This window comes from Podarcis bocagei (assembly GCF_964188305.1).
Source record: "Podarcis bocagei genome assembly, chromosome: 12".
NCBI lineage: Eukaryota > Metazoa > Chordata > Lepidosauria > Squamata > Lacertidae > Podarcis > Podarcis bocagei.
Genome location: NC_138137.1, coordinates 27,909,923 through 27,933,009, shown reverse-complemented (window position 1 = coordinate 27,933,009; position 23,087 = coordinate 27,909,923). Strand labels below are relative to the sequence as shown.

Below are 23,087 nucleotides of genomic sequence, written 5' to 3'. Positions count from 1 at the left end.
TGGGAACCAGCTCTTCCACATTTCAGGGGCCAATGGGGCTACAGCTACGCAAGTCTGTAATATATAGTTTGTCTAATACAGTGGGCCACACTGGCTCTAAACCACCATTAATCCTTGAGAAAGAGGTGGACATAACTTCAGAAGGAATTCTTTTTTTAAAAAAATGTAAAGCAAATAACATTTTCTGAAGGTGGAGGTAATCACTACAGCACCCTGTTCAGTAGTGAAATGGGAATATTTTCAGGATGACAAGCGAGAAATAGACTAACTGGTGTCTTCATGGCTAGAGTGACAATAGCGAGAAAGAAAGCATTGACGGGGGGGGGGGGGGAGAGAGAACTATATGAGAGCTGCATACTGTGCTTGAAAATGAACAGAACTCAGGAATTGCCAGAAAACATTTCCCAGAGCTCCACAATCATCACATTCCCTCCAAGTTTGTCCTTGTTTCCAAGTTTGTTCTCATATGGTGTAATCAGGGTGAAAAGTGATGAGGCGAGATAAAACCCACTATCCGTGGGCTCGCTTGCTTTGCACTTTATTCCTGTTATATGTTTGGTTTGCCTGAGTTAAGTTTGGTAGTGTCACCGTTTTTTAATTTTTTTAAAGCAACTTGCAGAGAGGGTTGACCTTACCTCGCACCACAAAGCAATAAATGTTAGGTGGACTCCTGAAAAGGGGGGAGGGAATTGCCTCTTGCATTGTCAATTCCGACAACAGACTAGTCTTGCAGCTTGTCTGAAGAGCAGCAGCTGCTTTTGTAGGGAAATGGTGAGAAACCCTAAGAAGGGGTCCTTGATAAAAATTAATTTCACCAGAAAAGTACAAGGATTTATGTGGCACTTCCATAATAATCATTGGTTTATTTAATTCTGTTGAGCAAGAGTTGATTTTCTTGACAGTGTGAGTTGTTGCACACTATGCCTTAATTCTTGGCATCTTTAATGTCAATGTCCAAGGGACATTGTTTGGAAGAAGGAATGGAAAAATGTTTGTTAGGGGAACGAGAGAGAGAAAATGCAACACCTAGAGGTCTTCTGACTGGCTTGTTATACTTCAAAGTTTACAATAAAGCTATACCAGCAACCCTGCTTTTATTTTGTGACACGCAATCTCCTTTTTTCTTTCCTTCTTTTCCTTTTTTTATTTGGGAACTCCAACTTCTTCTCGCCAAAACACCTTTGACTCCCTTTGCTATTCCCCCTGAAACCAGCTTTTGAAAACAGCAGATGAAGCTCATTTAATCCACTGGAGAGCCAGAGCAAAACCTTTTCATTGCACAAATTAATTACTGCAACTCAACTTTCTTACGGATGCACAATTCCTTTTATTGGCACGTCTGCATAGGGGGCAGGCAAGAGAGAGGATAATAAACAAGGCATGCATCCACTTTTATGTGATTTGAGTTGAAAACTGATTAAAGTCCTAGCCTCTAGATATTTTCCAAGAATGGCTCAGGCTTTATCATAAGTGTCTCTAATATTTACAAAAAATGGTGAAATGAAATGTTACAAGTGTGTGGGTGATAAATCATGTTCCCCGTTTTATATACAAATGTTCTATATAAACTGGCAATGAGATGAGAAAAATCATCTGCAAGATCCTTGAAAAAAAGAAAACAAAATTATTACTATTTTTATTTATTGAATTTATATACCTTTCTATACCTGGAGGTCTCAGGGTTGAACCCCAAGTTTCTGTGGGTGCATTCATCAATATTTTAAACTATTCTCCCCATACATTGAATTGTATGGATACGTGCAAGCTGTAGCTAGCCAAAGCTGTTTCCAGGTTAGTTAGAAGGAACAATATAATTCACGGATTGACCCTGAAACATCCTGTCACAACTATGGCTAGTAGAGGCTTATAGAATGATGGGTTTGCAATAGTAATGGGGGACAAATTCAGATTTTTTTGCACCTGATTATCACTTCCTGAAACAATACGTGAACCGAAATGCAGGCCACCTTTCAAATTTGCACTTTTCCCGAATTTATGATACAGTTCCTCAACCAAAAAAAATGTGTACATGAATAGGTATACGGTGCTTAAAATGCATAAATTAATGAACATAAAGTTCAAAATGCATTCTGCTATGGGGAACTGCTTGTAGAAATGTGTCAGTTAGGCAAAAATCACATGCAAACATGGGCATGTTTGGTGAAATCCACAGTAAAGTCCTGACACACTTCAGTGAGGGCTTAAAAATAGTACAAAATTTCAGACTGATGCTTTTATTTATGCTGGAAGCTGTCCTAAGTTGCTGGGATGGCCCATTCAATGGGCAGGGTAAGAATAATAAAATTATTATTATTAATAATAAAAGTGGAGAAGTAAACTTAAGGTTGTAAAAATGACAGGTTGAGAGAAGCTGAAATGGACAGTTTAGTTGGAGAAATTCGTCAGTGTATAGAATCAGACTGAAATTCTTGATTATCTGTACTGGGGTTGCTGAAAATAATATCTAGAATTGGCACACTTTCCTGTTCCAGTGCCCAGTATGTTTTAGTTGTCCAGCCCAGTTCTAATGTAAAATTGTGTAAGCATTTGGGTCTTTGATGCAACCTTTCTAGAAGTTAACATCATTACAGCATTTGCACCCTGGTGCTTTATATGTATTGTTTAACTGCTTTCCTTTGGTGGATATTTTATTAAGGTCTCATTTTCCAGAATGAGAAGGAAGGGCCATTTCCAAAGTAGCAGAAACCAGGTTAGCCACATGCTTCTTTTAAATATCTGTTTTATGTAGCTTAGCTAATGAGACCACCTCTGCCTATTCTTTTTGTTTGTTTTCTTAAAATAATTTTTTTAAAATGTCACAGTGTGGATGCAGCTGTATAAATGTGTTTCTGCCTATTAATATGTAAACACACCCTATCCGGACAAAGTAGAGGTCCTGTTAGCAGGTCTGCCTGCCTGCCTGTGGCTGCAAACTGTTTAGGAGGAGATAAGGCTCATCTTAAAGTTTCAGGTGCCCAGGCAGGTTCCCTTGAATCCCACACAGTAACTAGAAGAGGGTCAAGTGGCCTGGTCAGTGACTCAGTACTTGTCCAGGTAGGGCTCAGAAACACTCCTGTCTGAAATGATGGATAGCTGCTGCTAGTCAGCATATATGATGCATAAGATCCTAAGAACAGCCTGGCTGTTTTACACCCATTTAGCTAAGCAGATGCTTCCGTGAAGCCCAAAAGCACAATAGCACATGAGCACAATAGCACTCACCCTACTTGCAATGTTCAGCAGCAGCAGAGTGCATATTGCTTCTGGCACTACAGGGCCATTGGTCTGACTCAGTATAAGGCAGCTGCTTATGTTTCTAAAAGGGACGCAGGTGGTGCTGTGGCCTAAACCACTGGGCCTCTTGGGCTTGCCTCAGAAGGTCAGCGGTTCAAATCCCCGCAACGGGGTGAGCTCCCACTGCTCGGTCCCAGCTCCTGCCAACCTAGCAGTTCAAAAGCACGCCAAAAAGTGCAAGTAGATTACTAGATACCACTCCGGCAGGAAGGTAAACGGTGTTTTCATGCACTGCTCTGGTTTCGGTGTTCCGTCACACCAGAAGCAGCTAAGTCATGCTGGCCACATGACCTGGAAAGCAGTCTGTGGACAAACGCCGGCTCCCTCCGCCTGAAAGCAAGATGAGCGCCACAACTCCATAGTCTCCTTTGACTGGACTTAACCGTCCAGGGGTCCTTTACCTTTTTACCTATGTTTCTAACCTTACAGCACCTTGGTTTTTCACTCTCTCTCCTTACCTGCCTCAGAACTCTCTCTTCTTCTCCAACGTCCTCTGAATATTCAGCCTTCCCTTGGGAAGGCAATCTCTTTTCAAACCTTAGTTCAAATTATAGCTACTGTGTTGGATTAAGGCGTGGCATGCAGCCCATAAGGGTGTGGCACGCATCCTGGGGGCATGGCACGCCACTGAGGGGGTGTGGCGCCCAGTGCGGGAGGAGGGGCAGCCGCCATAGCGCCCCACCGGGATCACACTGTCGGGGGCGGTGTGCTCCCCCTGCACTCCTCTTTCCCCGCCAGTGCTTGGAAGAAAAGGTAGAATATAAATGGATAAATAAATAAATTCATAATTATGAATTCATTGAACTGGCTACTCCTAAATTAGGAGAAGCCAACATAGTTGCTGGATCCCAACTTCCACCATCGCTGATCATTGGCAGATGAGACCTCTAGTTTTAGCTCAGTCTGTATCTGTGTTGGATTTCAAATTGTTTTTATTCATGACATTGTTTTCATTGTTGATGCTTTAATAGTTAAATTGCTTCAATATGTTTTCTGGGAAGCAATTAATAAATGAAATGAAAAAACTTCTGGAAGGTACTCCGTTGGCTACCCTGTCTGAAGCCAAACCAATGGGATCAGCGCACTTCTTTAAATGACAAATTTAAGGGGGTTTGGAGGAGGAACAAAAAACTGTGCCGTCTAACATGAGTTCCATATGTGATACCAAATAGGTGGCACAGTTTTACACAGCTGCATGGAATATGATTGGGAACTTATTCATTCATTCATTCATTCATTTTATTTGCATGAGGCTTTTCCACACACACAAAAACCATGCTCAAAGCAACTCGCAGCAAAGAAACAGGGACGCATTTCAAACAAACACTATGGAAAGAGTTTCATAATAGTGTAGCAAAACAATGACGCAATATCGATTTCATAGTGGCATAGTCAAACAACAAGATAGTAACAATTTCATAAGAACACAGCAAAACAAAGACAGAATAATATCCATAAACCACATTTCCATATTTTAAATATCACAAAATTTATTAAACAACATGCAGCATCCAACAGCAAAAATAACAAGGGAGCTTCGCAGTTTCACCTCAGTCCTAAAATGTCCCTCCCATGACGTTCCTCAAATTCTTGAAGCAAAACCAAAAAAGGGAAAACTTCATGTGATGCTTAAAACAGATTATGGATTAGGTTGTTTTGCCTTCTTCAGTGGTAAAGGGATTTTGTTCCACTTAGGTGGAATCTACATACATGTTAAAAATGTTGTGAAAATGCTATATATATATATATAGTTTTGAAAAATGCATTGAATTTGCTATAGCTCACAGTCTCTGTCTAGTGTCACAATTGTATATTGCACTTTACAACACATTCAAAATGTTTTATTTGCAGCTGTACAGCTGTGTCCTATTACTGTGGTACTTCATTTGGTTTGTTGTTTCAAGCAACTGTGGAAGACAAAACAACTGAATGTGTTGGGCACACTATTTTTTAACAATAATTTCATTTTGAGGCTTTGCTTTCACCTTCACACACAATTGTTGGTTTCTTTGGTGCTGCCCTGAATTTTTTTCTCCTTGAACAAGTACTTCCCAAACCATGTTTCCTATGGTGCCACATCCCTCAATGACATAAGATTAAAGCAAATATAATTTAGAATCCATTCTAGAGCTGGTATGATTTCATTACTCTCCAGAGCTTGGTTATGTTGGAAATTCACAGCATTAAAGACGTTTGTGAAAACTATTATGCAATAAATCAATTCAAACTTAAAATGACACCAGATATTCATTACAATAGGGAACTGGCAGATAAATTGGTATTAGGAAATTTACAAATTTGGGGAGATTATGGTCTAATTGAGACCAGAAATTTATTGGGAAATGATTTAACAAAGATCTGCAGGCAAATTATTGGTGATGGTGAAACATGCATTTCCCATATGCCGTTTCCCCAGTATTTGCGTAGTGTCTTCTATAATTGCTAAGCATAGTTCATTGAGGGACTGCACACAATTTGAGATGATACTGACTGGTAAACCATTTAAAGGAATCTTGAGTCAATACTATAATGTATCTAGATAATGAGAAAATGAGATGAATACCAACATCTCACAAACAAGATGGAAATGGAAACATTTCCAACATTCTACAGAGACCAAAAGAAGTTGATTTTCTGGTGGTGTTTAACACCACAGAGATTAAGATGGATATACGTCAACGGGCAAGTCAGCTGTAATACATGGGATGCAGCTTGTGCTATCTTATTACATATAATGTTCTATCCCCAGCTAAGAAACTATTGGGTTTTGATAGTAAATAAAATTATCCCTGGTTATGAGCTGCCTGTGGATCTCTGGGCTATGTGGAAGTGTAAAACCTTCGTTTATAGGGAAATGGCTGCACATTTACTGATGAATCTGCCAGCCATTGAGGATTGGTTTTATGTGGTTAAACTTGCTAATATTAAAAGAGTAAGAGAAGGAACACAGCAAAATGACTCATTTATGCAGAAGTGCAGCTTGTTTGTCCATTTTTGGAGTGATAAGGTCCAGAACACAGTTTTGTTACATGTTGTGATAGGAACAATCGGATTAATATTTTCCTTCCTTCCTTCCTTCCTTCCTTCCCTGCCCCACCCCTTTCTTCCCTGGTTTTTCTTTCCCATGCTCCTTTGTCTTTTTATCTGGAGAATGTAAATAAATAAAATAGACACCCCTTATTTATTTATCAGTTCTGGAGAACCTAAAATAATGGATCTGATGTAGGTTGCTTGTTTGTTTGTTTAAAATACTATTGATCTACTCCTTTCCTATTGTTGAGTTAAGATACCCTGCATATTAATTTATTATTTTATTTATTTGTTACATTCACATGCCACATTTCCTCCAGTGACCTCATAGATATGGAATCCTTGGCCTGATTTCAAAATAAAAATATTATTGGGGGCGTGGGGGGAAGAAAACTATACCAGACTTCCTATGCACATTTTGATAATGTGTCAAACAACACTTTCAGAAGTACAATCCGAACATTGGTGTGTGTGTGTGTGTGTGTGTGTGTGTGTGTGTGTGTGTGTGTTTCTCCTTTCCCCTCCCTTTCTATTATAGCCTTATTTCCAGTGGTATTTTCTTGACAAGCTCAGTAAATTGCTGGGTGTATTGGACCTTTGAGGCTTGGGGCAAAGAATGGGAAAATTATTTACAAAAGCTTGAAAATATTTAATCACAAGAGGCAGGGGGCAACAATGTTTTAATTATCAGTACCTTAGGCCATTGGCTGGCTGGAGGCTTTCTCAAACAACCAAATGCACTGAATAGCTGTTTGCCAGCCTTAGGGTCAGGCCTGAGATGAAACAGATAAGATAATTGGCTCTAATGAAATCCAGAAGGCCTTGGCTTTCTTGTTTGAGCTTGGATTTGAAAAGTGCGTGTGGAAGTGAGGCTTAATTCAAACCAGTCCTGAACTAGGCCCATTTCTCAATGACTTTGATATTGTTTGAAGTTCTAAAAGTGTTCGCCACACCACTGGCCTGCTGGGCCGGGCCTCCCCGGTCACCTTAATTACTAAGCTTTATTGCTGACTTTACTACACAGGAAAGGAGCCATTATATGTTCCATCAACATCAGCTCTCCTCAGATTGGAGGAAAGGGCAGGGTGAAAGGCCACTGTAGGAAGGCAAAAACTTCACTTTGAGGTAGTCGGATCATTTACCAGTGTTGAATTTCACTGTGCTATGTGTGGACATTCCTTACAACACAGAAGTCAGATTTCTACTTTAAAAAACATTTTTTTAAAAAAACCCTCCCACAAAAAACCCCCAAGTGATTAGTTTTCAAAACATTTTGTTTGTGCTTCATTTGTGAAGGAAGCCTTTCCATTTTTTTTGAGGTTGGGATTCTCACAAAAAAGGGCTATTTAATCACCTTTGAAGGGAAAGATACCAAAGTTTAAGGTGTGTTGCAAATAGAATGGATTCTTAATGCTTCTTTGAAGTGCAAATTAAAGAGGAAACCCTTAGAGTGAGGCCTAACGCCCTAAAGCGTTGGTTATCCCATATCTGGTTTAATATCTTAGTTTAGGAAAATATAAGTGAATGCAAGGTGTTCTGGAAACATAGGAGGAGTTCCTGTGAGGAGTCCCTGCAGTGGAGGTAGATTATATCTACCCTACCGCTAAAAAGTGGATTATTGTGCTGTGTCCACCAAACAAGCATTACTGTGTTTTAGTTCTGAAACCAGTTGGCTTTATAATGTGCCAACTGCTACTTCCGCTTCCACTGTTGCTTTAATAAGCCTTTGCAAACAAAGGAGTGGGGAAATCTCAAAGGTGCATAAGAAACACTGAAGTTTATAAGACTTTTCCTTGGGGAACGAACACTGAGGGTGTCACCAGTCATGGCAATTTAGCTGTTCTAATGATTCTGCTTCAAGCTGAAAACAAAACCGCAACTCTGCTTCCAGGGTTCTAGAATCCAAATGGTTCTCACTAACAAGGAGGACATCCCCCCTTTGCCCAGACTCAAACTTAGGCTGAGATTGGGGTGTTTGGCAGCACCATGGCATGGCAGGATAGGGTTAAACACGCCCTCACCCCTCACTGCAGTTTGAGTCATGATTGTGCTCCTCTCCCTGTGGCTGCAACTTAGTGCGTAGGGGAGAAATGGATGTTGCTGGGTTTTGTTTTGTTGGTTTTTTTGCAAAGGGGAAGGTTTAAGCCAGGTGTGGCCAAACTTCGCCCTGCAGATGTTTTGGGACTACAATTCCCATCATCCCTGACCTCTGGTCCTGTTAGCTAGGGATGGTGGGAGTTGTAGTTTGTAGTTGTAGGGATGGTGGGAGTTGCCGAGTTTGGCCATGCCTGGTTTAATCAAAAAATATCTAGAGAGGAGGGACAGATCATAAGGAAGGGACTAGAGCTATCTGTACCAGCCATGATCATCTGAGAAAGCTATTGAACAGCTGTGTGGGATGGCTCATCTACACCTGAGGAGATTGCACAGCTTTTCCATTGTGTTTTTAAGAAGTCAGATTTTTCTTCTTCTAAGCTTAGGGGGAGGGTGTGAAACACATGGGGGAAACACATGGGAAGGAGGACGGTTTTCTCATGGCATCATGTGGCTGCCTCATAAAAAGTGAGCGAACAAAGCTTAGCTTTTCCAGAATAAATGTTCAGTGGTTCATGACGACATGGAACTGCTTGTGCTTGTTTGCTCACCAAGCAACAAATGAAATAGGTACGAAACTGTCCGAGCCATTCTTTTCAGGGAGTCGTTTCACTTGCCGCTGAGGAAATCTCAGCTGCATTGAGTCTTTTGCACCATTCAGGGTCATTCCATCCCATGCTCCTCGGGTTAATTCATCCCTCTCTTTCGCCTCACTGAGGACTTACACTTACCCGCATAAGTAAATCTTTATTTGTAGTGTGCATCCAGCATAAAAGATGCTTCTGTGTCAACCTATGGAAATGAAGACATGGCCACACCAAACTTAAACACATTGCCCATGATCCAGCCATTCAGCTGGAATGGGTGGAAATAGAACACTCCCATCACCTGCTATTGGGAGGAAATCACCTGCCAAAAGGAGACATATAAGATATTGGATTGCATACATTTGAGTTGATCTGAGGCACTATGTGGCTTCCAGTACACAAACTGTACATCTGCATGTGTGTGCTGTTCTTCTCAGCCAAGGGAAAAGCTCTATGGGTGTTAAAGTGTTGTGCATGTGAACAGTTGTTTCCTTTGCCGAAGTAGGCAGTAATGGAGCACTTGCAAGCCGAGAGGCTTGTTGCGTGAACTGGATCCCCAACTCCACAGTGAATCTCCTGGATAGGGTGCGGGCAAAAGAGCCACTTATAAATATGGGGACCGGTATCTAGGTTGTGATCCAGAGAGCCCCTTTCTAGGCAAGGATATCATAATTTCTCCTACAATATTCTGCAGCAGCAACTCCTGTGGCAATAGAGGTTTCTGTGGCACGTTTTGGCTTCAGCTTGTTGGACAGCTGTCAGGATATTGTGGCTTGGAAACACTGTGGTATGCAAGGGGGTTTAGCATGCCTCCCTCGCTGCGGGTCACGGCTGGCATTTTTTTGTTTCTGCAGCCAATCTCGGGATCATCTTGTTGAAGATCAAGAAGAAAATGATGGAACCACGAAACAAGGTTCCCTCAAAGAAGATAGATTAAATTAGGCTGCCTATATACCATTGATTGAAAGCTCAATCCACCAAAGAACCCTGAGGACTGTAGTTTACCCTTCGCAGAGCTATAATTTCCAGCACCATCCACAAACAACAGTTCCCAGGATTCTTTGCGGGGTGTGTGTACTCGAAATGTGCTTTCAGTGTATGGTGTAAATGTAGCATTAGTCTTTTTCCATTCTGGAATTCATTCAGCGTTAGCAGATAGAGAACATTTCATTTCTGAAAAGCTGAACATAGGATCTCCTAGTAAAACAATAATTTGGAAGTATTGGGATTAAAAAAGAAAATCATTCATAGACTGAACTCTCAAAGATTACTAGAGGTGTGTGCGCGGGGGGGGGGGACAGAGGAGATAAAAGAAAAGTATTTATTATAATTTTTGCTTTCCTGATTGCAATGAGCATGAAAGAGCAAAAAGGGAATAAGGGGGAACCTCTCAGAAAACAAATGGTAGCTAATGTGGCTCAAAGGCAAAATAGCTAATAGAAGCAGAACTGGCCCTAGCACACGTCTTTCTTTATTTGGCTTTCCGTGTGAAGACGCACACGTACTTGTTAACAAGGTCAAAACTACCATTAAGGGGAGCCATCTTCTATGGCACATCATGCTCCTAGTTGCAGCTTTGTTCCTGTGAAACTGAACTGTTCTAATTTAAATCATATGGATGTGATTTCATAGTAAGAGCAAGGATGAAAGCAAGCAGAAGGTGGGGGGGAGCATGAAAATCAAAGGGGGAGTTAGGGAAAGTAAGATTCAGAACCAAATATGAAATAAAACCTAATAGGATATTGCTTGCATACTTTATATGACAATTGGGAAGGAATAATTTCTTCCTTTCTTTTTTCCTTTCTTATATTATATACGCACCTAGTAAAGAACTCACCTCCCCCCAAAAAACAATCTGTAATCAAGATTAAAACAGGCACCGCAGATTCCTTATAAATTAAATGATTGCACACAAGAGAAGAGTGAAGTAAAGGATACAAAGACTAGAGTCACGCAAGCGCTGCGGAACATTCACTGACATTGTTAGGGCTGTTCTGAAATCTCCTCTCCAGATTATCCAAAGCGTTCTTTGGATGGTGGTCAGCGGATTGAGGGTGAATCCCCAAAAGACAGGAGGACACCTTTCTGGAGGAAAGGGGGTGGACAGGTGGGGGGGGGGATTCCCTGGTCCTGAATAGGGTAAATGTGCCCCTAAAGGACCAGGTGCACAGCATGGGAGCAACAATTTAAGAGGGATATGGGCAAGCTGGAACATGCGCAGAGGAGGGCAACCAAGATTATCAAGGATCTAGAAACCAACTCTTATGAGGAACGGTTGAGAGAGCTGGGTATGTTTAGCCTGGATAAGAGGAGACTGAGAGGAGCTGTGACAGCCATCTTCAAATATCTAAAGGGCTGTCACATGGAATGGCTTCAAGTTACAATAAAGATTCTAACTAAACATGAGAAAGAACTTTCTGACAATAAGAGCTGTTCTGACAGTGGAACAGGCTCCCACGGAAGGTGGTAGGCAGTCCTTCATTGGAGGTTTCTAAGCAGAGGTTGGGTGGCCATCTGTCATGGATGCTACTGCCCCTTTATATAGGGAGAGCTTTTTGTGTGGATAAGGTTTATCATCATTGGAAGAACCATTTTGGATGTTTCTGCCTTGGATTCCAGAATGTTTTGAACCATCTCTGATGCTGTGCAAAATCTTGACATTGTATTATTTGTGCAAAAGCACCCTGTTTTATATTTCCACATAGAAAAGGTCTCTTGGACATCAGGTATTCTAGCTTTGGAGGAACTTCTGGGACAAAGGGCTGGCCTACATATTACATTGTTCCTGGCCCAGGCAATTCTTTAGGGTGGTTCTCTTTGCCCTACTGTGATGTCTCACAAGCATGAGAAATGTTCCTTTACCAACAGTGAAATGTCCCGGAGCTTCCTATCAATGACAAGGGAATTTTCTATATAAGCAGGAGCTGTCCAGAGTAAACACACACAATATAAGCAGAGCACATGAAGCTGAATCAAGCCTCCAAATCACTTTAGTCAACTATATGTTGTGTATTTTGTGTTCTCATTTTGTATTTTTATGTTGTGAATCACCCTGTGATCTTTGAATGAAGATCATAACTAACTTGTAATATTGAGGATGCTCGGCCAGTCAGAAGGTAGGCAGCTTCTGAAACTAAGGCTGCAGTTCTGTCCAGAACTCCCTCTAAGATCTAAAAGAGTCTCTTATGTTTATTTGTTTGTTTGTGTATTCATTTAGGATACTGCAAGGTCCTGGTTGTACATACAAATCTTTGCACACATACAATTTGAACTTTCATTTCAGGCATTACCTTGATGATTAATTAATTAATTTTGTCACAAAGCTCTTAATGAAAGCAAGTTTCAGTTATACTAAAAAGACACATATAATGTCTAGAGTTATCCCAGAGTTCCTGAAGGATTGAAGTTTGGAACCACTGCTGTATCTCTTTATAATACCCTGACGAATTCAGCACATCAGCTCTACTGGCACTTGGAGTATTATGAAATTCACATTGTCTGTGGTCTGTTCTTAACTAGTGTCTAAAGTCCTGCTGGCCCTTTTAAATAGATGTTTTGAAAAGAATGTACCAATTTAATGTTTTTGTCTTGGGAAAAATGTGTCATTGTTTCAGTGAGAAGTTCACAGCTCTGCTGAGACTCGGGAGGGCCAACAGTACTGGATGCTGCTGCCATCTCTAATGTCAACATCTTCCTGACTTAGATCAGAGAGATTCCTTTATAAATGGAAAGAAAATTCCATGTCATTATTTTCAGCTTCTTCATTTTTCTACTTAGCTTTTTCCAGAAGAAAAAGGACAGACACAAAACATTGATTCGTAAAAGGAATCAATCCATGACGCAACTTTCAAATTCTTTCCAGTTGAAAGATTATTGAGCAATGGGAAAGACTGGCTCTGCAGTGAGAATGATTAAAAACCAGGCAGTCAAATGAACAACCAAAGATACTTTTAGAAACTCATTTCAACTCTGTCTTTGAGATTGGTGAGTTCTGATAAGGTGTACGGGCAACTCAAATATCCCAAAGGCAAGATTTCAGCATCTATGGTATGGAGAAGAAGAGATCTTAAGCTTAAACAATATTGTTTTTGTCCAGCCAAGTTACATTTCTTTTCGTTAACGCTAGAAGTAATTTTGCAGAATAGACTGTCTAATATAGCAAGCTGGTATACTAGTTTTGTGAGTGCTGTTGGAGTAAAATAATATTAAGTTAGAAGACATGAACTATAAGAGAGAATAATTTTTGAAGTGAACTTATTGCCATGGAAATGGATTCAGTGCTATAACCATTAAGTTGCTTCTGTTCTGAAAAATGTGTATCTCAATGCCAAACTAAAATGCATGATCAGATCATCCCATTGTCTTTCCCCTTTTAAACAGATATGCATTATTCAGATTGTCAAAACTTTAATTACAGGTTTGGCTAATTTGCTTTGGTCCATCAGGCATAAACTGTGATTCAGTACCCCCCCCCAATTATACCACCCCCCATTTTCCAAACTGAAGTCATATATTGTGGATTATTCTTCTACTGAAATTAATATGTAGATTATTCATGTACATGCTGCTTTATGGAGTTATGTAAACAAAAGACATGCTTCTTTCGCAAGAAGCTGACACCAAATTATCAATAGTGAGAAGCACAAGAAGGGAGATGAGCACTGAAGACCCATTTCCAACATTGTGCAGAAGGGACCTCTTTATGAGATGACATCCTGCAGAGCACAGTAATCAGTTGGGTATATAAAGGGCAAGATGCTGCTTTAAGTATCCTGGCCCCAAGCTGTACAGGGCTCTGTAGACCAGTACCAGCACCTTGAACTTAGTTCAGTAGCTAATTGATAGCCAGCACAAATGTTTCAACAGCACCATAATACGATGATGATCTTCTGGTCCAGTGAGCAGTCAAGTCCTGGCATTCTGCACTAGCTGCAGTTACAGGATCAACCTCAGGGGCAGCCCCACATAGAGCACATTACTGTAATCCTATCTGAAAGCTACCAGCACATGGATGACAGTGGTCAGGTTAACCCCATCCAGAAATAGCCATAGTTGAAGCTGGTAAAAGCACTCCTAGCCACTGAGGTCACCTGGTAGTCTAGTGACCAAGATGGATCCAGGAGCACCCCCAGGCAACGAACCTGCTCCTTAAGGAGGAGTGTGACCCCATCCAAAGCAGTCAATTGACCAACAACACCTTGGCACACCACCTCAGTTTTGCTGGGGTCAAGGCCAGTTTTTTGTCCCTCATCTAGCCTTCCCATTTACAGGTCACTCCTTCCTCCATCTAGAGCAAACACCAAGCCTTGACCTGTGTGTCAGGGCAATGACAACTTGAGACAGCCCCATGGAGGCAATGAAGTCCTCAACACAGATGTTGAAGTCGTTCTCATTCTGGTTTCCCCCAACACTGGACCTGAGGCCGGCCAACTCAGTCAAAGAAGCTGCTGGAAAGCAGGTTGGATGGTACACCAGCAACAAGCCTAGTTTACTTGGCCCGGCACCAAGTGCAGGCCTTGGCAGCCAGCTTCAAAACAGAGGGGCTTCCAGGTGAAGGAGATGAACCGCAGCAAATCCCCCTCCATCTCTGCAGCCTGTACCAAGTATCTGTACCAAGCACAGCTGGGTCAGATTATTTCCTCCCAATTTGCCCACCCAGGTCTCAGTAATACACACCAGATCAACACCCTCATCCAAAATCAAATCACGGATGAGTGAAATATTATTGCATACTGATTTGGCATTAAACAACAGCATTCATAGACTGGTGGAGACAGCAGATGAGCAACCAGGAACCTGGCCAAGGGAGGGGTGGGAGCCAGGATAGGATCTCCTCCTCATGGCTGTGTCCCCCTCTATGCATGTTCACTGAAATTGGGGCAGCATCACCCCGATTTTCAGTTCACAGGCATCTCTGCTCCATGTGCTGTAAAACCCATACAAGATAAATGAGAGTAATTCAGAGCGGTGAGGGAAGTTCCAAGGTTGTTGGGTTTTTGTTTATAACCCTCTCTCGCTGCCTGAATGACTTGCATCTGACATTCATAGTGTTAGAAGCAAGGATCGCGTGCTAGATGGTTTAACAATGGCTGGAAACCATCCTGTGACTTCTTTACAGGCAGCAGAATACACCAGACTGAATGTATTAGGACTCAGGGGAAAGTTTCTTTTGCGAATCTCTCCAGACTCCCAAGAACATGTTGTTGAGCAAGAAGTTTGGAATACAGGATGAGCTGCTTTGCTTGGAAAGGAGGAAACTGTTCCAGAAGGCCTATGCAACTCTATGGCAGGGATGGGGAACTTATGGTCCTTCAGACATCATTGGACTACAACTCCTATAATCCTTTATCAATAGCTGTGCTAGCTGGGGCTGATGTGAGCAATTTTTGGAGAGCGACAGGTTCCCCAACCCTGTTTTATGGAGTGGGAAAAGTTAATACCTTGGCTTGTTAGAAGAATGAACCACAGTCTTTGGTTTATATGTTTCAAAGAAGATGCCTAGCAGAAGAGGGAAACTGGCATTTGCATAAATGGTCATTTGCATAAATGATTTCCATTTATGATTATTTTATTTTTATCTCCCACCTCTTTTAAGGCCAAGCAAAATAGGGTGAAATAAGAACCAGCATTAAAATAGTACAATAAATAAAAATAATTCATTAGAACAACATCATCAAATTAAAATGCAGTTAAGTCTTGATCATTTATTTATTTTTAAAGTTTTCATGGTCCATTTGGAAACCACAAGAGTGGGGTGGGGGACAAACATTTTGCAAAAGGAAATTCCAAAGATGACACTGCATAAATCAGTTTTACTCATTTAATTTGTGGACATGACTTTCTGATGTGCTACCTTGAGTATTATCACATTGCCCTTGCACCTGCTGTCCACAATACAGTTATACATCATGTTACGTTTGCTTCATGTTATGTTTTTTCAGGTTGCGTCCTGCAGAAAGGGTTGCTTCCGGGTTTCACCACATGCGCAGTAGCGCTAAATCACGCTTTGCACATGTGCAGAAGTGCCAAATCATGCCACACACCTGTTCAGGTTCCGCGCTTCAGGTTGCAGGCTTTTCACGTTGCGAACAGGCCTCCGGAACTGATCCTGTTCGCAACGTGAAAAGGGCTACTTCCCTGCATTGTTAGTGCCACCAGAAGATCTTGGATTCAGACAGTCCTGTCCTATGTGGCTTCTTAGGCTGCGGAGCTGGCGTTCTGCAGTCAATTCCATGCAGGTGCAATCTGAATTTGTCATATATCCTAATTTGCATAGGACCTGGGGCATAGCTAGCTGCTCCAGGACCCAGAGCAGCGGGGGTGGGGCGAGCCACCCACAGGGACGGGGCGAGCCACCCACGGGGGCGTGGTGTGGCGATCCGCTCAGGGGGCAGCGCAGCAATCTGCCCAGGGGGGCGGCACAGCAAGCTGCCCACAGAGTCCACCTGATAGACACAATCCCCACGCTGCCATTTTGGGCAACGCTGGGCCCCGAGCCACCGTGTCACTCCCAGGAGAGACGCGTGGCTCAGGCACACTGCAGGCCAGGCCCCGTGGTAAGTGCCACCCCCGCGGTGAGCTATTTTGCCACCCCCCTGAAGGATGATACCTGGGGTGGACCGCAAGCCCCGCACCACCCCTTCATACGCCCCTGCATAGGACAATCCTCTAATTGAAGTATGTTGCTGACAGTCCTCTGTTTGAAGGGCTGTCTGGTCCAAGTCCTGGGAATTGAGAACCAGAGCCTTGAGGCAGCCCATCAACAGTTATAGCAGACTGAGTCTTACAGGCTGCTTGGCCACAGTGTTTCCACTATAGTGCCACCTTTTAGAGTATTTCTATTTGGAGAATAGTAATTATGTAAAAATTTGCATTTATACATGAATCAACATATGCACATTTTCTGCAAATATGTGTCCTTTTTTGTTGCTGTTGAGGCATCCCTCTTTTTGGGGTGACTTGTAAGTGACCACCCTGCTGAATTACTAAATATGTCATTGCATTTTCAAGTCACTGAGGGCTAGACTCTTGTAATACCAAGGTGAAGATTTCTGGTTTAGACAGGCCTTCGCCTTGACACTGACAAACTGATTCCAAATTCTTGCCAACCTAAGACGTTTTGCTGCCAAAGGACACCTCTTCACCTTTGCTATGGCCAACACTTTAAAAATTGGCTTGTCTCCCCATTCAGAAATCAGTTTCCCCTTAATTCCACTGCCCAAAGTGAACTGCTTCACCTAACCCTTGTAGGGCTGGCCCAAAACAAAGAGGCTGATATAAAACACTGGGTAAGAAGGAGTTAATAAGTGGAGAATCGAAAAGCCTCGAAGTTTCTTCCTGAAACCAGCAGGGGGTGCTTTTCCTGATTTGTGGTAGCCAAATTCCTACCAGGCATGACCTCAGAAAATGCCTGACAACGGGGCCTGAATTTGATTAAGGGAATTTGTATGTGTCCCCACCCCACCCTTTCTACAAGAGTTACCCGCCCCCCCCCCATCTTGACAAACATTTTAAAATGTTAAGAGGATGGGGATAAGTTTAAAAAGCAAACATTTTCCCCCAAAGAAATTTATAGTTCAAATTTACACCAAGTTCTCACTCACTGGAGCAATGCAGGTTTCCACTGAGACTTCAGAGTTCTCTTTGTAATCCATTAGTCACTTCCCTCGAAGAGTCAGCCTTTATAGGCAGGAGGATAAAACAAGCCCAGATGTGGGTGTAACGTTAGAAGCTCTTGCATGTACCTGCAAATTATGGGGGTCTTTTTATAATAATAATATTAAAAATCCGCAGAAAGTAGGGAAAGAGAGAGAGAGAGAGAGAGAAAATGAACATGGAAGTAAACTTCAAGGGAGATGAGCTAGATGGCAGCTAATTATGGTATCATGCTAATCAGTGTGTTTTAAATGAAGCCTCTTGTTCATAACCATTTGCCTATTCTTTGTCTTCAGGACTGTGATTATGCCCATCGCCTCTGAGTTCGAGCCCGACTTTGTCTTAGTATCGGCTGGCTTTGATGCCGTGGAAGGCCACGACCCTCCTCTAGGCGGGTACAAACTGACAGCTAAATGTACGTACACATTTTTAAAAGTCTCTGTCTCTCCCCCAAGGAAATTATTCTAGGTGGTGCCAAAATTTTGCCTGATATGCTCACGTAACCATTTTGCAGCAGTTAGCAAGGTGCAAAGTCAACGCACGAGTCGACAGGCGGTAGTGTCTGATATTCGCAATGGCTACCTGCATCCCATGACGTGGACATAAGCAACATTCTGGTTATTGTAGCACCACAAAGGTTTTGTTGGTGGGGTGTTCATTTGGCCTGGTTTGTTTTTGTTTTTGAGTCTGGCAGTCAGAGATAATAGTAGGAATAGGCTTTGCTCTTTGGGGAGACTCACTGCTAAGGGTTTATAATAATAATAATTTATTATTTATACCCCACCCATCTGGCTGAGTCTCCCCAGCCACTCTGGGCGGCTCCCAATCAAATGCTAAAAACATACAGCATTAAACATTAAAAACTTCCCTAAACAGGGCTGCCTTCAGATGTCTTTTAAAGATAGGATAACTGCCTATTTCCTTCACATCTAAAGGGAGGGTGTTCCACAGGGTGGGCGCCACTACCGAGAAGGCCCTCTGTCTGGTTCCCTGTAACCTCACTTATCGCAATGAGGGAACCGCCAGAAGGCCCTCGGCGCTGGATCTCAGTCTCCGGACTGAACAATGGGGGTGGAGATGCTCCTTCAGGTATAAAGGACAGAGGCCGTTTGAAGCAAAGGTCCAGTTAATGGCCCAACAACATTAGCATGGACACGGGTGGCACTGTGGTCTAAACCACAGAACCTAGGGCTTGCCAATCAGAAGGTCAGCGGTTTGAATTCCCACGACGGGGTGAGCTCCCGTTGTTCAGTCCCTGCTCCTGCCAACCTAGCAGTTTGAAAGCATGTCAAAGTGCAAGTAGATAAATAGGTACCACTCTGACAGGAAGTTAAACGGCGTTTCCATGCGCTGCTCTGGTTCGCCAGAAGTGGTTTAGTCATGCTGGCCACATTATCCGAAAGCTGTATGCCGGCTCCCTTGGCCAGTAAAATGAGATGAGCGCTGCAACCCAGAGTTGTTCACAACTGGACTTAACGGTCAGGGGTCCCTTTACCTTTACTACATTAGCACAATTGTTCTGGGGTGCTCACTCTGTGTTTCTGCCTTGACTAAGTAAATAATTGACTCAGTTGGATATTGCTATACAGAAAGAAAGAAAGAAAGAAAGAAAGAAAGAAAGAAAGAAAGAAAGGCCATCACACACACACACACACACACACACACACACACTTTTTTCTCATTTCAGAATAGTGCATAAACTGGATCATATGTTGCTGCTTCAGATCCTATATTGACTTTTAGTGCAACACCCCATAAAGGGTCTCCCAAAGGCCCCAGATTAATACCATATATACTGTCTTTGATCTTCATACGCAGCAGTTGTTGATATCAATGGAAATGTTTGGTGCAGCTCAAGATCCAGATATTCCCCTTTGCCATATTATAGCCCCGCTCAATAATTTCAGCATTTCCTTTCCACTGCTAAAATGTTATTAAATTTTTAATAAGACAACCTGTAATATCAGCATGGCTCACAATGCATTATGAATATTCATTGTATAAAAAGATAAAGGAGAAAAAGAGGAGGAGAGCCATATCAACAGTGAAATATTAAAAGATTGCCATGATAACGCCCAGTGGCTTCCCATCCAGCAGGATATGCCAGGGGGTAGGTGCTCTCATGCATACATAGAGCTCCTCCACCCATTCACTTTAATGGACAGAAAAATGATACCTGTGCTTTCCATTGGACATGCGAAACTTCATCCTCTGAAAGGAAGGGTCTGCTTATGCAAGGACTCCACATATGGGGTTGGTCTATGGCGGGGGTTAGCAAACTTTTTCATAGGGGGGTCCACTGTCCCTCAGACCTTGTGGGGGGCCGGACTATATTTTTTTTGGGGGGATGAACAAATTCCTATGCCCCACAGATAACTCAGAGATGCATTTTAAATAAAAGCACACATTCTACTCATGTACAAACACACTGATTCCCGGACCATCCGCGGGCCGGATTTAGAAGGCGATTGGGCCGAATCCGGCCCCCGGGCCTTAGTTTTCCTACCCATGGTCTATGGGCAACAGAGAGCATATGGTTGGTATGTTCTGTATTTCTGCATTACAGTTTCATCTCTACACGTTAAGTTAAACCAAATTCTTGTGCTATACAATTGTTTGTTTGTTTTCAGGCAGACTTTTTTACCCTGAGTAGATTTAGTTACCTGTGGTGCTATGTTGACTTCTGTTGATGAGTTTTTATATTCATGTTATGTCATTGTGTTACTGTTCTTGCTTTGATTTGCGGTTCTCTGGTTTGAGGATCTTCTGACTGGGGATTGTACATATTTGTAAATAAGAAACAATAATAATGGGAGGAGCAATCCCATGGAGGTCAAGGTGGCGAGAGTTCATGGCAGAGGAGCTGCCACTTCCTCTCTGAGGAAGGAAAGCTCCACAGTATCCTATGTCTCCCAGGAGGCCCTCTTAGGGACCATAGGATTGCACTCAAAATGTCCTTCTATTCCTTCATCCAACCAACCAACCAACCAACTAACCAACCAACCAACCACCATCTCTATAAATTGCATTTATATCCCAGCCATACTCCAAGAAACTCAGGGCAGAATATATGACAACTCCTCATTTTTGCCCTCAAAAAAATCCTGTGAGCTATGGTGGAGATGTGGGAAGGTGAAGGGCTTTTGGGAACTAATTTACAATGAACTTTTTTAAAAAAATTAAGTATACTTTTCCAAAGAAACCCTGAAGCCTTTCTATTGGGATTAGTTGGAAAGGAGGTTAAAAAAAAGATAAAAATCTATTTGTGTATGCCACGACGGCAGCAAGGACTCTGTTGGCCCAGAATTGGAAGACAGATGTAATACCAACTATTACGGATTGGCAGGTTAAATTGATAAACTATGCGGAACTGGCTAGACTATCAGGGAGACTACGAGATCAGGAAGATCAGAAGTTTTATGAAAATTGGAGTAAATATTTGGTGTATATAAGAGACAATTGTAAATCTTTAAGACACTGGCAGGGTTTGATTAACTTCAACAGCATATGGCTAATTAGATAAACGAACAAAATACGCAATATAATGAAAATATATGATACTTACTGAAGGGGTGGAGGGAAGTCTGAAGCTCGGCAGAGCTAAGGTTCTATATGAGACTTATTTGTATAACAAATGTATATGAATGTATTCTTGTTGAAAATCAATAAAAAATTAATGTTAAAAAATAATAATAAATCCTGTGAGCTGGTGAGTGACCGAGATCCAATACTTCAACCTCCTAACTGCTGTGCAAGACCAGATGTGCATTCGCCATTGCATCAATGAAAAAATGATATGTTCTTCCTTAGTTCATATTTATTAATATTCTGTTGGGAGCCTCCCTGAATGTCTGAGGAAACCCAGCCAGATGGGTGGGGTATAAATAATATATCATCATCATCATATTTCTATACTTTAAAGTTTTTTCTCTGCGTGCATCTTGTAATTTTAATAATAATAGAAAAATAACATATACCTTCTTATCTGTCTTGAATAAAGAACTGTATGCAAAATATTTTCACTGTGATCCAGCTCAAACAAAGCAGTTTTAAACCCCATTGATTTAAAGGAGTAGCTTAAGCATGTGCTTAAGTGTCTCCCACAGAAACCGGTGGGATGAGAAAACAAAAACAGAAAACACTTAACCTTAGCTGGTTTGTGCCCTTTGTATTTGCTTTATCATAAAATGCTTGGGGAGAAAAATGTTGTGCCTAAAGTTCTTGATACTGCCTTATCACCCGGTGCAGTAATTGAACCATTAAATGGGAACTATCTCAAAGATAGTAAACAGTAAAGTGTCAAACAAAGTGCTGGGTGACTTTTTTCATGGGGAGAGAGGGGTAAGGGGAGCATCTGCCTTTCCCAGAAAGGCCGGACTTAGTGACTTTCTAGAACTTGACTCTTGCTTCTTCTCTGTTATCTCAAAGAAAACATTTGGCACCATGGGGCAAAGTGGAATGACAATTAGCAGTAGTTTAACAAAAGATGCCCTTGAAGCATTTATTTAGAAGGCGCATCAGTCAGTGTGAGATTGGATATCTACTTGCTGCTGAGCCCAATTATCGGAGTCCTTAATGTTTACAGTATGGCATGATAAAATGAATTTTCAAGTTCTTAACCTGAGGTAGCACTGTAATTATTATTGCATCATATCCCAATTTTCCTCTAAGGAGCTCAGGTGGGTGTGTACACTGCTCCTTATTATCTTCCTAACAAGCCTGCAAAGCAGACTTGCCTAATAGTTAGTGAGTTGTCCAAGGTCACCCAGTGAACTTCATGGCTGAGTGGGACTTTGTCTGCCATGTCTTAGTCCAGCACTATAACCTCTATATCACACTGCATTCTCAGGACTTTATTCCTAAGAATTTTTGAGATTTTCTCAGATTAGGTCTTTATTTATCAGAATTTCACCCCCTTGCTATCCAAGTCCGACTTACAAGGAATGTTTGATGCCCCTAATATTTAGAAAGTTTGTTTTGTTGTTGTTGTTTGGCACAAGGCAAATATCTTCTTATTTGCACAGGCTTTTGGGATTACTTTTGGAACTTTGACCTGATCTGCACTTCCGCTTTAGGGTTTTTATTTGGTCATTTGCTTTCTTGCATTTTGTTACGTTTACCTTTCGTTCTGTTTTAAAATTGTATTTAAGATGAGTTGCGTGAAGTGGTTTAACCATGCTTTGGTAAAACGCCCTGGAATCTTTAGTTGCAGGGCAGTGGAGAAGCATTCTTTATAAGTAAACTATAGCAAGTCTGTGACATAATTTGAATGGATCTTTATACACGAGATCAGCAAGTAAATAGCGATGGTATTTATTTATTTATGGAGAGTAGCCCTGAAACCAACAGGGAACCAGGAGACATTAGCTGGAGCTCATAGGCCCCTGCTGGACTGTTAAGGGCTCCACGGATTGTTACCTCAAGTAT

General features: G+C 41.9%; 1 protein-coding gene across 6 annotated transcripts in view; it reads left to right on the top strand.

The window, feature by feature from the left end:
* Positions 1-23,087, top strand: part of HDAC9 (histone deacetylase 9) — a 487,438-nt gene that overhangs the window by 410,150 nt on the left and 54,201 nt on the right. For all 6 annotated transcript variants that reach the window (XM_081164394.1, XM_081164395.1, XM_081164393.1 and 3 more), the window contains one exon: positions 17,957-18,075. In XM_081164394.1, the coding sequence (XP_081020520.1) occupies positions 17,957-18,075 (119 nt within the window). The remainder of the gene's footprint in view (positions 1-17,956; positions 18,076-23,087) is intronic.